This window comes from Lagenorhynchus albirostris, chromosome 6 (assembly GCF_949774975.1).
Source record: "Lagenorhynchus albirostris chromosome 6, mLagAlb1.1, whole genome shotgun sequence".
NCBI classification, from domain to species: Eukaryota; Metazoa; Chordata; class Mammalia; order Artiodactyla; family Delphinidae; genus Lagenorhynchus; species Lagenorhynchus albirostris.
In genome coordinates this window covers 121,121,294-121,137,279 of record NC_083100.1, presented here as the reverse complement: position 1 = coordinate 121,137,279, position 15,986 = coordinate 121,121,294, and the positions used below count along the sequence as shown (strand labels likewise).

Genomic DNA, 15,986 nt, shown 5'->3' with positions numbered 1-15,986 from the left:
AAGGTCCAGCTAGTCTCAGTGGAAATAAAGCCTTTTACACTGAACTGAAATAAAAACAAACTTTCCTCGTACTTCATCAGATGACTTGAGCTGCTCCAAGGCCTAGAGAAATAGTGTTATTTCTTAATAAATGAACGCGAAAATATTGATAGAAGTGAGTAGAAATGTCAGTAATGCTACCTTTCACAGAAAGATAAATTGTTAGCCAGGCAAATACGTGAAAGGTGTCTGCTACTATGTGCAATATTGAGATTTAAAAAAATAGATAATTCTTAGATTATCTTGCTGACACTCATAGGTCAGACCGTTTAGATAGAAGCCTGTCTTTAGATGGTTTGGAGAAGTGACAGACAACAAAGAAGAAAGAGACCAGTTACTTATCACCATAGTCACTAAGAAAGTGTTCCAGAAGGACTAATAATTGAGACCACATACGTTACAAGAAGTAAAAATTCTGTCTCATAAATTTGTACACAAGAAGACATTTCTACTCTAAAACAATTACAGCAGGATAAATGTGGGGAAGCAGAGGTATCAGTATTTTGAGCTGCGTTGATCTCTTGGCTGTAGGAGTACTTTTTCTTACTTTGTCTTACTTTTCCATCTTGAGCATCCCTTCTGAAATAAGGTATTATATTTCCAGGTCCCAGGGACCAATTGCTGATGATCCAGAATAATTCTTCCCCCCAGATTAGAATCATACAGTTTTAAAGACGCAAAAGAAGCCTTAGAGATTATTTTGTCTCACCACACTTATTTTTCATGAGAAATTATCCCAATCCAAGGAGATAAAGCCCAAGCTACTTTGCTGGTATTAATGAAACTAGACTTGGGTCTCCTAACTCCCCCTGCAGGTCTTTTCCGTACACAGCACTACAACTTCAGTATTTAAATATTCAGAAGAATCTGTGAAATGCCAAAAGGTGTCTAAGGAGGGGCCTTTAGAGCACAAATGTAATTATTGTCCCATTTCTGGTTGTCAGTGTGAAATATGTCAAGACTTTGAGGATAATTAATGGACTGAGGAAAAGAGATGCCATTTTAAAAAAGAGAAGGAGTCAGGGTGTAACGTTTATTAAATATCTATTGCGGACTTGTTAGTAAACCAAATTCTCACAATAATCTTATGAAACTATCGTTAAAATTCTCTTAAAGATGAAAAACTGAGGCTTACAAAACTCGTTTAATCACACAGATAATTAAGTAGCTGCAGAAGGATTTGAAGTCATATTTATCTGACTCCAAAGCCTTTATTTTCCCTTCCCAAGAGAGAATGATGCAGATGCACAGGACTTATAAAAATGAGCATATGGAGGAGAGGAGGTACTCATGCCATAAAATTACCAGCAGTGACCAAAAGGGACTTGGTAATATCCCCGAAGAATTAACCCCTGTCAATTCTTACTAGTTAAGAGTTTCTTCATCTTAAAGCTCATATATGTTATATATACATGTGTATATATATAGTGTGTAAATGTATGTGCTGCATATATATTTTATATGTATAGATACTGAATATTCGCCTTTGAGGATCAGCATCAGTATTGTCTTAGGCGTGTAGATGCTGAAATTAGTTTAATTGGATTTATAACTGATAAACTGAAAAAGCACCTGGCATTTGATTGTAGTCTTATATGTAACAAACACAGAATCATAGTTGACTATCCTTTGCTTTAGAATCTTCCTCGGCAATGAATTCCAGTGCAACAAACAAAATTACTTAAAAGAAAAGCTTTGGCTTTTTGAAATTTCTTCTGCTTTCATTTAAAACCTATTTATCACAGCTTTCGCTCGTAGCATAATGTCTTGTATAATAGTTGTATTCAGTAAATGTGTATTGAGTGAGTGGGCAAAATAATGAGTAACATGGTTGTAATTCATTACCCATAATTTCTTTAATTTTATAAGCACTTCGAGGTGGCTGTACCTTAGTGGCTTTTATCAGCGTGATATTCATCAGAGCCTCGAGATTGTTACTCCTGTGCATCATGAGTAATATATTTACTTTCTTTTTTTTTTTGGCCCCCAGAGTGAATTACAGTGCCCTTCAGTGGGACAGAGAGTAGATTATGATTACTGTTGACTTGTTCTTTCTGCAGTTTCATCCTTCTGAGAGTTTTGTTGTGGTTATGATATTTACTGGTTTACTACTGTTTCCGTATCCCCTAACCTTGTGACTTTCAAACTTGAACTTACATCAGAATTACCTGAAGGCTTCTTACAGTACAGATTTCTGGGCCCTATGCCTAGAGTTTCTGATTCAGAAAGTTAGGGGTGGAGCTCCGGTAATTCACATTTCAGACAAATTCCCCTGTAATGCCAATGCTGTTGGTAGTTCAAGGCACCACATTTTGAAAACCACTGCTCTAACCCAGTAGACTGTTAATTAGGTAAGAAATGATTCATAGAGAATAGCTTGGTCTACTCTTTGAAGATTAATTTCATATAACTCAGTGTTCTTGAATTATTTCATCTGGTTTGAAGAAATATAGAAGTCACATAGAGAATGACTTATTTCAACAAACCATGTTTTAGTACCACATGATTGCTAAAATGCTTGCTTTTATTTCTCTCATGTTCTCATATGGTATTTCTCTCATGTTCCTTTCATCTGTTTCTACTGTAATACCTTAATTCAGGCTCTTACTACCTACCTTTTGTATAAACCTCTTCGGTAGCCTGCCAAATGATAGATCTTTGTTTTTGTTCTCTTTAAACCCGGTTCCATTTTGGGAGGGAGTGACAGAGGGATCTGGGGTGCAGAGAAGTATTTCAGAGAGAATCAGTAGCATATGCAGGGTTCCAGAGTGAAGAGAGAGGACTGTTGTATTTGAGGAACTGAAAAAGAATTTTTTAATACCTGTGGCTGGAATATAGAGCAGGAAGAGAAGATGGGTCACAGATGAGATACGAGTAGTGCAATAGATCATCAAGTGCTTTTGATCTGTGTTAAGATTGTACCAGCCTAAGGATTTATTTACACAATCAACATGAAAATTGTATTTTAGACATATCACTCTGGGTACAGTATAGCCAGTGGCAAGTAAAGTGGCAAACTAGAGACAGGTGAGAGATTGTTGCACTAGTGAGTTACTGGATTGGCTCTGGTGGTGGGTAAGTGCTCAAGAGAGTCAGGAGAGAAAGTCAGCAGGGCTCATGAGGGAAAGAGTGAACTCAGAGAGTCTGGTATCTCAGATTCTGTCTTTGGCAACTTGGTAGATAGAAGAACCATGCAAATGGTATTGTTGGTTTTCTTTTTCAGTTACCAGTTTGTTTTTTTCTAGCATATAGAAATACAGTTTATTTTTTTTATTGTGTAACCTTTCTAAACTCACTTATTAATTCTAGTCACTTTTTGTAAATTCTGTAGGATTTTCTACATAGAGAGTTTCTGATTCAGAAAGTTTGGGGTGGAGCTCCAGTAACATGGGGTGGATGGAGCTCATGTAACATGTTTACATGACAATCTTTCTACATAGATTGTCATGTAAACATGCTTTTTTCTGTGTAAATCATGTCATATGTGAATAGGGAGTTTTACTTCTTCCCTCCCAGTCTTTATTCTTTTTTACCATTATTTTTTATTCTTTATTACATGAAAGCTGAGGCTACCAGGACAATGATGAATAGAGGTGACTGATGGCAGCACACTGCCTTACCTGTTCCCTGTCGTAGGAGGAAGGTACTCAGCGTCTCACCATTAAGTGTGCTTCTGGCCTCTAGAATTTTTCTTTTAAATCAGTGTAATTGAGGCATAATTTACATAGAATAAAATTCAGCATCCATTCATAATGAAAACTCTTAAACTTGGAAAAGGACCATTCTCACTGTGATAAAGGACATCTGCTGAACACAGGTGCATCAGGGAATTGTAAAACCACAATGAGATGTCACTGAACGTCCATTAGAATAGTTAAAAAATTAGAGTCTCACAATACCACACTTTGGCAAGGATGTGGAGCAATTATTAAGGATTGCTGGTAGGACTTTAAAAGGATACAACCACTTTGGAAAGTAGAGTTTGGCAGTTTCTTGTAAAACTAAACATAGATTTAATATATACCTCCAAGGAACCCCTCTTTTGGATATTTATCCAAGAGAAATGAAAACATGTTACACAAAACCTTGTACACAAATGATCATAGTAGCTTTATTCATAATAGCTCATTCCTGAATTAACTTTAACATCTGTCAATAGTGAATGGATGAAAAATAATTGTTATATTTTTGCATGATATACTCTATTATTTCATTTATATTAAATTGTAGAGCAAGCAAAACTGGTATATAGTGACTGAAAGCAGATCAGTGATTGCCTGGGCTTGGGGGACTGGGTGCAGAGGGACACAGGGAACCTCTCAGGGTGATAGAAAGAGCTTGGCTATGGACAGGGTAGTGACGTCCTGTACGACTTGGACTGTGTTATTGAGGACGAGTGGATCTGGACCCACAGTCCATACCCTGCTTCCCTTTGGGCGAACGGTTATGTCTATTCATTTCTTTACGTTTGCAACTGCTTCTCTTTCCTGGGGCTTTGGGGTCTTCCTGTGCATGTAGAAGTTGAACTGTCAGCCAGAGTTGAGGTGGCTTTTATATCCGGATTTTAGAGTTAAGCCCTTCTGCTGCCTCCCTCTCTTTCAGGATTTCCTCCTCAATTTTCTGGGTACCCTGCCACTCCTGCCCGAACTCTGTCCACTGACACCTCAAGTTTTAGTGAGGCTGTCCCCTGCCTGGTGCAGGATTTGAGATTGCTCTCAGGCAAAAAACTGCAACTATAGAAATCTCACCCGTTGCAGTTTTTGTTTTTCAAGAATAGACTTAGGTCCAATTTCTTCTGCCTGCTTTTTGTTGCTTTCCAGTGAGTGCCATGAGCAGACAAGAAGTGTTAAGGATTTCTTAGAAGATTCAGTGCTTGCAAGGATTGGTGGAAAAATCAAATAGAGGAAACCGAAAAAAGAATGTAGCAAAGAAATACAGTAGAGGCGGAGAGTTTTCAGGGTCAGGCAGCACAGTTTATCAAAACGATTTGAAACAGCTACGCTGCTTAGCCCTCTTCTCTTTCTCTGGTTCAACGAGGGCAGCAGGTGCAGTTCCCTGTGGAATAAATATGTTTGTGTGTTTGGGATGAAGGTGCAGAGAACTCATTTCTTCTTAGTGATAAAATGAATCTGCCTTGAGAGTCCAAATGAATCATTTGGAAAACTTTTTACAACTAGTAGGACTTAAAGCTGAAGAAACAAATAAATATCAATATCTTTCAATATATCAATTAGGGAACATAATCCAACAAAATAGCAAATTAAATAAGTTTTCTTTTAAAAACCCAAATCCATTGAATACCTATGAATAAACTTTTGACATTAGGGGTGTCAAAATCTATAGGAAGAAAACTATAAAACTTTACAGGAAGAGATAATAGAAGACACGAGTAAATGGAGAAATAACACGTTCAGGATGAGGGAGACTCACTGCTGTGAAGATTTCACTGGTAAAGTCAGTGCAGTTGCTAGTTAGAATCTGAACTGAATTTTGGGGTGGCATGAGTGAAGTTGACCCTGTGACCCTCAAGTTCATCTGGCTCCATCTTCATGGTTTAAGCCAAGAACCTACGTCCTATCTAATTGACGTCATTGAGGAAGTATTACATTTCCCAGTGCTTGTTAGTGTACTCCTAGCTGTGTCAGCCTCACACATCTACTTGTGTATGTAAATATGTCTGCATTTCTGGTCAGGAAGGCAGGCTTTGGGGCAATAACTGGTCCCAAATTTCGATTTTAGACAGACATTAAAATAAATGTAATTTATGTTATTTTTTTTCTAGAAAGTATGGAGGAAGCAATCACCAGATTGATAGATGGGTGAGACTATGGATACATGGGTGGATACATAGGGGGAACAGATGTGTTAAGTAGGGGTGAAAACCATCTGATTATTGGCACAGAAACAGATTCCCCCGTCCCACTGAGTCATTCAGCAGGGTTAGTCCTTCACCAGGTATTTTTAGTAGGTGTTATATGCCATGTTCTGTGCTGGGTACTGACCCTTCAGCTATAAATCAGATTTTATTCCTTACCTTAAGGAGTTCAAAATCTAAGAAAGGAGATAGGCAATAAAAAAGTAAAACAAATATGTTGCAATTAAGAAAATGTTATGAAGGAATTTAACGTTCCTTACCCGAAGGAAAATAACTAAGTAGATAGGAGCTTTGTGACATACGATACTTTTGATAGATAAGGCAGTCCATGAAGGCCTTTCTGATGAGGTGGAATTTAAGCTGAGACTTAGATAACGAAAGACGTCAGCCATGGGAAAAGCCAGAGAGGAACATTCTGTGCATAAGGAAGCTTAGAATTGAAGGCCCCAAGATGGCATCTTGGGGAAACAGAAAGGAGGCCATTAAGCTGGAGCTCAGTAAACTGAGGTGGAGGAAGTGAGGAGAGAAGTAACACATGATATCACTTACATGTGGGTCTGCAAAAGGGTACAAAGGGACTTACCTACGAAACAAATACTCACAGATGCAGAAAACAAACTTATGGCTCCCGGGGGGAGGGAGAGTAGATTGGGAGACTGGGATCGACATGTACACACTCGTACGTATAACATAGATAACTAATAAGGACCTGCTGCACAGGGAACTCTACTCAGTGCTCTGTGGTGGCCTACATGGGAAAAAAATCTAAGAAAGAGTGGATATATGTATATGTTAAAAAAAAATTGTGTTAGCCACAGATTTGGAACTGTCAAAACTGAACTGGACACCTATTTTGATTGGTATTTTAAGGCTTCCAAAACTTATCAGGAGTCTAAAATTGCCTCTTTGAAATATATATTTTTAAAATTAACTGAGGCAAATAAAACATTAAAGAAAGACCAATAGAATAAAAAAAGGAAGTAGGGAGAGACCATGTAAGCCACAGTAAGGCCTTTGGACCTTAACATTGAGAAATTATCAAGAGATGTTAAGCAAAGGAGTGAGCCTTTTAAAAGACTACTGTAGCAAAAAAAAAAAAAAAAAAAAAAGACTACTGTAGCTTCGGGGGGAGGGAGGATGATGGTAAGAGGCAGAGCCGTAGGTAAGAGGCTGTGGCCAGGGCTGTCCCAGAGACATGGATGGTGGCAGAGTAGATGGTGAAGAATTATTCAATTCTAGGGACGGTTTGAAGGTAGAATTAGTTGGATTGGATATGTTGGATGTTATGGATAATGGAAAGGAAGGATTCATGGATGACTTTCAGCCACTTGTTACTGAAATCTGTTTGTGTGCTCTGCATGGAATCAAGTATGGGTGGTAGGAGGACAGTTTATAAGTAACGATATATAAGCTTATATTTGTGTAGTGCTTTGAAAATACTGCCACGTCTATCACCTCATTTTGGATTCTTTAATTTTTTTAACTGAACGTTGGCAGTTGAAATGTTTTCTGAATTTAGTTATAGTTCGCCTGAAATAGAGCTTAACTGGCATTCAAAAGTGTCGAGACTACTTGAAAATTTCATATACAAAAAGCAGTCCTTCCCCAAACTAAACATTGTCTCTTAAAAAATTAGTATGGGGTGTTATGGGGGGGGGTATTTTGTTTTTTGTTTTCTTTTTTAAGGGAGTTAAAACTTTTCATAAGAGTAGATTTTCATGATGTGTAGTTAAATTTTGTCTGAATGAGAGCATAAAGCCAAGCATATTTTTATGAAAGATAAAGAGAATTTTAAAAACTTGATAGACTATTATATAATATAGTTAAATTAACAGAATCACTTCATATTGCAGTGATTATTAAGCATTTTTTACTTTTGGAATGGAGGTTATTGCACACTATATAACTTAATGAGAAATTGAAATCAAAATCTTAAAGCACAAGTACATTCAATACTTTCTAGCATAATTTTGTTATATTTGATATGAGTCTGTAATTTAGTGATTCTTTTCCCCCTGCCTAGGCCTTTTCAAAAAATGGAATTTTTAGCATTAATCTTCAAATGGAACAGACTTGCAAGAATTGATGTATTAGTTCCTCCAGGAAAAAAAGAAATCAGTCTTATTTATTTATTTTTCAGAGGTGGCTGGATCCAAACAAACCAATAAGGAAGCAGCTAAAGAGTGAGCAAACATATTTATTTGATGTTATACAAGTATACTTTATAAAGATGAAGGACTAATATAATCTAATTAATTAGAACTGCTTTTATTAATTCTAGGAGGATCTCCTTACAGTTTGAACTTTAGAGTCAAATTTTTTGTAAGTGACCCCAACAAGTTACAAGAAGAATATACAAGGTGGGTTTTTATGGAGCATGTTTTTACTTGAAAATATTGTCAAAACCATTATGAAATTTTGAAATTAATTAGGTAAAAATAGATTACCATGACATCATTCTGAGCTTCCCTGCCAGCACACAGAGTGGGTTCTAGACGTTTCAAGCTAAGTCTCCTCCTCTGTTGGATGGCTGGGAGGGCTTCAGGAGATTGAAACCCCAGGGCCACCCCGTCCAGCCACAAGCAGCTTCCCGAGCCATATCAATATTAACTTCTCTACTTGTGAAGAATGGTTCAGAAGCACTGCTGTAACTAACTGAAGTAATTAGATGATGCTGCAGTTGTATTCAAGGCATTCTGCATAGTGAGAATTGTCTGCTGTTTTTTTTCTTGTAAAAATATATTCTATATATACGTTATTTCCATGGAGGGGGGACATAGGCTTTATAAACTGTACGCCGTTAAGTGTAGGAGTGCTGCACTTTACAGAGCACAGCAGGCATCTTTGTAAAGGGAGTTGGCAGAGCGCTCTAGCATGTTCAGGCCTGTAAATGCCCCCTCTACTGGCCGTTGTAGGTCTAGTATTAATTTACAGCTGATTTTGTTGTCCCTTCTACTTGACAAAGTACACACAAGAATGACCCAGATGAGCGTTTTGGTAGTGTGTAAATGTTAGGTGAACTGTTTAAGGTGGAAATAGTGGGCAGTGATCACAGTGTGGTAACTGTCATTGTTTAAAAAAACCTGAGTGATAACCTTGTGTATTGCTTGAAAGACAGAATTAGTAATTAGTTTTTTTAAAAAAAGACAGAATTAAAAATTAGCATATTATACCTTCCTTAAGATATAAGAATATAGGTAACACTATATTCAGAATTACTCTGAAAGATGGGCGCCAAATTAAAAACCCACACCTAAAGCCACCTGTAGGTAGGCTCCTAGATGGTAATGTATTGGTTACCCTTTAGAATACTGTGGTGAAGTGGAGAAACAAAGAACTTTTGAGAGTCCTTTTCTGTGTGTTTGTTGGGGGTCAGGCTGTCACCTTTCTTCTAACAGGAGGACTCAGGAATATAGATCTGGGATTAGGCAGTCCTAACATTTGACCCTAATAACGCCCAACCTAATTTATCTTGAAAAGCCAAGTTGTATCATGTAAATATTTAGTTTAATATTGTAGCTCTTAGTCAGGTTTTGTTGTTGTTGTTAAATAATTAAAATAACAAGATCTTTTATCTTAAATAATTCTCAGTGGAGTCAAACTTTCCCTAATTTTGGAGGAACTTCAAGGAAACTACTCTCAATTACTGAAAATTGTGAATTATAAAGGATTTTAAAATGCATTTTTTTTTTTTCCCCCGGTACGCGGGCCTCTCACTGTTGTGGCCTCTCCCGTTGCGGAGCACAGGCTCCGGACACGCAGGCTCAGCGGCCATGCCTCACGGGCCCAGCCGCTCCACGGCATGTGGGATCCTCCCGGACCGGGGCACGAACCCGTGTCCCCTGCATCGGCAGGTGGACTCTCAACCACTGCGCCACCAGGAAAGCCCAAAATGCATTTTTTACTAGTACTTGTAACTTGAAATCAAGTAACAAAGTATTCCATAATATATATTTATGTAATTAGATTTTTAAATTATAAGAAATATTTGTAAATAAAAGACCAATAATTTTTAATTGGATTTCTAATGTATTTAATGCTTATGAAAAGTTTGTTCACATAAGCAATTAAAATATTATCAATTGTAGCCATATTCGTAATTTATTTCACTCAGAAAACTGTCTTTAAATTTCTTAATGAGCTTGAATCTGTTGGTTCTTTTATGGCCTGTGTTGAAAACATAACCAAGGAATAAATGTGTCTCACTGATAATTAAAGTCAAACTATCTTCATGAAGTAGAATAAAGTAAAATCACGTTTGGTAGAAATTGAGGAATTGTGCTGTCCATCAGTCTAGAATATTATCTTTGTTCTGCCTAGAAATAATGCATTGTTTCAAAAATCCTTTATAATGGAATGTCCTGGAACCTTGTAACTGGCGTTGCTTGGTAAAATGGAGTGAAGGGCCGATCTTATTTTTATCACCATTGTGTACATCAAGGATTCTCTACCCTGATTACAAGTTAGAATCACTTACAGGGGAGCTTTAAAACGTGCTGATGCTTTGGCAACGCCCCTGGAAACTGATTTAATAGGTCTCAGATGGGACCTGGGCATAGGCTTCCAGGTGATTCCACGGTTAAAAAAATACTCCTTTAAAACTTTAGTGCTTGGGTAGCCTTCTTGTTATGGTCATGATTAATTAATTAATAGTAGGATACCCTTAGCCACAGTTAGCGGCTAAATTTTAAGGACTAGTTTAAACCCCACAAAACAAGAAATTACTGCTACACCTCCTTGCCTTGAGATTCTATTTTGGATTAGTGGTAAAAAAAGAAAGTAGTTACAGACCTTTCGTCAGGTTAAATGTCATTTGTATTAACAGGTGCTGGCGTAATTAGAATTGGCATTTTCTTAGGAGTCATCAGAATACAAATGACATTTCTTTCATATCTTTTTAGTGCTTAGGTGTACTCAGTACGTAATAGGTGTTTAGTGCATGGTATGTTATTGTATTTTTTTTATAGCTTAAACATATTTCTGCATTTAGCTCAATCATTATTAATCTACCTTAAAGGTCTTAATTGTCTTTAAAAATTGGGCTTTTATCACCATATATAGGGCCCCTGGGATACATATACCAGGCAAGTGATGTTACTTCCTTTTTACAAATAGAGAAACTAAGGCTCCGCCCAATTTTAAGTAATTTGCCAAAGATCACAGGCTGGTTTAGCTTAGGACTTTTAATTCCAGTTTCTGCTCTATCAGTCCTTATTGCTTAGTGTGTAAATCAAATTCAGGAAACATAGGTGTTATTTGTGTAGGATTTACAATATTATGTCAAGGATATACACATTTCAATCCTAACTGTAAAACTTTCCCACCAGGGACTTCCCTGGTGGTCCAGTGGGTAAGACTCCAAGCTCCCAATGCAGGGGACCTGGGTTCGATCCCTGGGCAGGGACTAGATCCCACATGCCACAACTAAGAGTCCACATGCCACAACTAAAGATTCTGCATGCCGCATTGAAGATCCCAGGTTTCACAAGAGAGACTTGGCGCAGCCTAAATAAATAAATATTTTTTTAAAAAAAGGACTTTCCCACCAGACACCTTTAACTTTTAATTATGAAGCCAAGTAGGCCAGATAGAAATATGTTGTCTTGGATTGAGTACATAGATAATAGTGTAATACTATGTATTAAGCCTAACAGAGCGTTTATATACTTCATTCATTAATATATGAAGCCAGGGTATTTGTATCAGCTTTTTTTATCTGATTCTCTGAAAACCTTAATTACATTCTTTGGTAATTTGAATATTGTCATGGAACTCTTTAATGACTTTAATCAGCTAAACAACTAAAATTTTAAATAATTTTTGCCTCTTGGAGTATGTGAACTTTTTTTAGTTGGGTGAAATGAAGGTCTTAAGATTCTCTGTTTAAACATTAAAAGCCACAGAATTTTATCTTCTGCCAACATGATACAGCACAGGGGACTTTACCCAGGCATTGATAAATCTATGAAGGGATGACTACCCACTAGCAAGGACAGAAGGGGAGTGCCATCTTGTAAGCAACTTCAGCAGTCTTGTTACAGGATACTTACATTTTTGTTGGTTTTAAAGGAAATTGGGTACTTGGCAATTTTAATAGTAGAGCAATAGTAGGGAAAGGAACTTACCTTTCTTTTCTGTTTTTTTTTTTTTTTTGATCAAAGAGAGCTTTCTTAACCCAAATGAAGATGGAAAGTGCTTTCTACAATTAGCAGCTTCCTGCTGCCTGATGATACGGTGATCAACACATAGGCCTGTCCTTGCAGCTGGCTTCCTGGCTCAGCTGGAAGAGTGATTTTCTTTAGTTGGTCTCTAGTGTTGCTACTGTCAGCTCTTCTATGTCTCTGACTTAAGTTTTCTGTGCTTCCCAGTTCTACTTTCTGCATACACCAATCTTTAGAGTATTTGTTTTTTTGTTTTTTGGGGGGGGAGGGCTCTGCATTGGGTCTTCATTGCTGCGTGCGGGCTTTCTCTAGTTGCGGTGAGCAAGGACTACTCTTCGTTGTGGTGTGCGGGCTTCTCGTTATGGTGGCTTCTCTTGTTGCGGAGCATGGGCTCTAGGCACATGGGCTTCAGTAGTTGTGGCACGCAGGCTCAGTAGTTGTGGCACACAGGCTTAGTTGCTCCGCGGCATGTGGTACCTTCCCGGACCAGGGTTCGAACCCGTGTCCCCTGCATTGGCAGGCGGATTCTTAACCATTGCACCACCAGGGAAATCCCACTTTAGAGTATTTCTCCCTAATCTCCCTCAGTCATGTAATTCTTAAATTCGTGAAAGTTTTATAATAGAAGCTAGGGAAACAAAATGTAAGTATCAAATTTCATTTATCAAAGAATTCTAAATGTTTGGATTCATGTATTTATGAAAGTTTATTTTAAAATATCTTTACGTGGGCTAGTATGCATATTATAAAAGCAAATACTTAAATGTTTCAGTTTTATTTGTTAATGTAAATATACAGTTTTTAAAACTCTAAATGTTATAATTCCAGTAAACGCTATCTTTTTTTTTTTTTTTTAAGGTACCAGTATTTCTTGCAAATCAAACAAGACATACTTACTGGAAGGTGAGCTGTTTTAAGTTTTTAGTAATGGGCTTTAAAAATACTTCCAATTCTGTATTAAGTAGTTCATGATCATTGCAAACAGATTATCTACTGAAAGATGGCTACATGTAGCATGAATTCCTTTCATCAGATAAGTTCATTACTTAATAGTTAAAATGTAAGTCACACAGAAACTTCAAGTGTGAATAGTATAATATAAATTATATTGCTTTTAAAATTATTGTGTTTAACCTTGAGTTATTTTCTGTTTTATTAGATTGCCCTGTCCTTATAACACTGCTGCTCTTTTGGCTTCATTTGCTGTTCAGTGTAAGTATCAGTCCACCTTTGGGCCAAATAGCATGTGATTGCATGGTCTCTGTTGGTAGTACGGCCTTTAATGTATGAGTTATTTAAACATATGTTACTATGCAGAAAAAAGTGACTACACAGAAAGTGTAATGAAACATCCAATTAGTTAGCACTTACTTTGATTCCTGAAAATAATTTTTCTGAAGTTGTTTAAGACCTAGGAGAACGTTAAATGCATTGTTATAATTTGCTTAAATGGTAACAGTAGAAACAAATACTTTACTTCCAGAAATATAAAGGAATTCTTGACATTGCTGATTTGGCTATAAACCTTGAAAAATGTGTTTATTGAAGTGTGAATATTTTCTTTCCATTTATTAGCTGAACTTGGAGACTACAATCAATCAGAAAACTTGCCAGGCTACCTCTCAGATTATTCTTTCATTCCTAATCAACCTCAAGATTTTGAAAAAGAAATTGCAAAACTACATCAGCAACATACGTAAGGATTTACTTACTTTTCTGCTTACTTGATAAACTTCTTAATGGCATCTTTTCTAGAGAAATGTTTTAAATTATTTCTAATGTGATTACTTAATATAGAATAGTTACTATTATATAAAATAGTATGATTACTGTAAAGAAATGTAGGTAATCTATACTAAAAAAAATCATAGACTATATGAGGCTTGTTTTCATGTCTGCTAAGAAACACAAAGCTGTATGTAGACAGACATGTATTGGCTATTATACAAAGTCGCCAGTTCTTTAAGAAGGAATTTTAGAATATTAATAATATGTTCACAATATACAGTTCAATCTCCTTAGCAATTCTTTCTTAGTTTTTAGCTGTGTGAAAGGAATCTATTCTGTTTGGTAATGAGCCAAGAGAAGAAAAGGAACTTTATGTAGTACTAAATTAATAAAAAAAAAATTCTTTTAAAATAGTAGCATTTTTTCATTTATAACAATATTCAACTTTGATATTTTATGAGTCTGATTTTCTGTGACATGAGTTTTCAAGAAGAGGTTTATCGCTTGGAATAGAAAATTGTATTGTTTCTTGGTTCAGAGTTCAGTTTTGCTTTACCATACAATTCAAAATACTCATGGAGGAACTAAGGCAGTGTTACATATTGGCTGAGAATCTGAGCTAGACTCTAAGAATCTGAGCCAGACTCATTTGGCCTCGTTTGAAATTCTGATGAGGCTACTTTACTTACAATCTTGTAACCTCAGCCGAATCACTCTATGTCTGTTTCTGTTTCCTTACATGTAAATTGGGGATGATAAAACTATCTACCTCTGGTGTTATTATAAGGATTAAGTGAGTTTATATATACAAAGTACTCAGAACAGTGCTTGGCACATAGTAAGCACTGAAGAAATATTAGCTCTTATTAATAAGGAGACTCACTTTCATTCGGTAATGGCCCATGTGTCTACAACATGTTGGCAAACTATGGCCTGTTGCCTCCTTTTGCATGGTCTACGAGCTAATAAAAATGGTTTGAGATAGTTGAAGAAAATCAAAAGAAGAAGAACATTTTGTGGCACATGAAATTTTGAGAAATTCTACTTTCAGTGTCCTTACGTGAACAGTCATTGGAACACAGATTCCCTCAGTGGCCTACACATTGTCTGTGGCTGTGTTCACGTAACAGCAGAGCTGAATTGTTGCAGCAGAGGCCATGTGGCCTGAAAGCCTGAAGTGCTTACCAGCCAGCTATTTCCAGTAAAGGTTTGTGGACCCTAATCTAAAACAAGATTAATGAGTGAGAATTTTAACGGACCGGCTTCATGTGGTATGGGGGCTGTTGTGGTCTAAAAGCAAATGCCATTTATTGTGGAAGTTCTACACATTGCATATCTGAACCAAGGGTTTGAAGATAAACCAGATTTTTAAAAAAAATTTACCAATAATGACAAGTCTGTTCTGTCAGGAAAAAGTTTGTACATTTCACAAGGTATTTATTATATATTTCTATTTGCTTTAAAGAAATGGTTCTGCAAATTTTTAAAGAAAGAAAAAATAGAATCATCCAGTTTATAATGCAGGAGGGTGGGGAAGAAAGTAGAGTATTTATTTAACTTAATTGAATTTTATAGAAAACTGAAGTATATCTCTTTTTTGAGGAATCCCATTTTTATGATCATACATTGGCAGGCTGCTTGCTCCCTGATATCATTCATGAATGAAGGGTGATATCTTTGCATTTTTAATTTGTTGCTTTTGCTCTGCTATAGCCTGATAATATCAGATAACCAAGGTTGTTAGAACTATATATAATATAGCCTTTTTAAAGGCTTTGCATTTACAGTAGTAGTCCTCAAACTTGTGTTCATAAGAATCACCTGGAATATTTCTTAAATATAAACAATTTGGACCCATTTGTTCTATATCAGTTTCTAAAGAACAGTACATCTGAAACTACCTGTGATGAAAGACCGGTTTTCCCCTCAGTCTCTCATGGAATGATGCTTCTGAAAAATATAATAAAAATGAATTACTAGAAAAATAAAATAGAGAAATAAACAAAGGCATAAAAAATTAACACGTACTTTTTTGTTGTTAGATGCAACAGACATAAAATTACTCTGCCAAAGTGCTACAAAAGGCTGTGACACTCTCAATTTCTGTTCTTGTTATGAGTCAACACCTGTCTGTGCACCACACCCTGAGAAGCCCTGCTCCAGAGTTCGCCCCAGAGACTGCA

At 36.6% G+C, this 15,986-nt stretch overlaps 1 protein-coding gene across 1 annotated transcript in view; it reads left to right on the top strand.

Annotated features, from left to right (window-relative positions):
- Window positions 1–15,986, top strand: part of PTPN4 (protein tyrosine phosphatase non-receptor type 4) — a 170,757-nt gene that overhangs the window by 67,062 nt on the left and 87,709 nt on the right. The window contains exons 4-8 of the mRNA XM_060153152.1: window positions 8,055–8,097; window positions 8,196–8,274; window positions 12,934–12,978; window positions 13,235–13,287; window positions 13,651–13,771. Coding sequence (XP_060009135.1) covers window positions 8,055–8,097; window positions 8,196–8,274; window positions 12,934–12,978; window positions 13,235–13,287; window positions 13,651–13,771 — 341 coding nt within the window. The remainder of the gene's footprint in view (window positions 1–8,054; window positions 8,098–8,195; window positions 8,275–12,933; window positions 12,979–13,234; window positions 13,288–13,650; window positions 13,772–15,986) is intronic.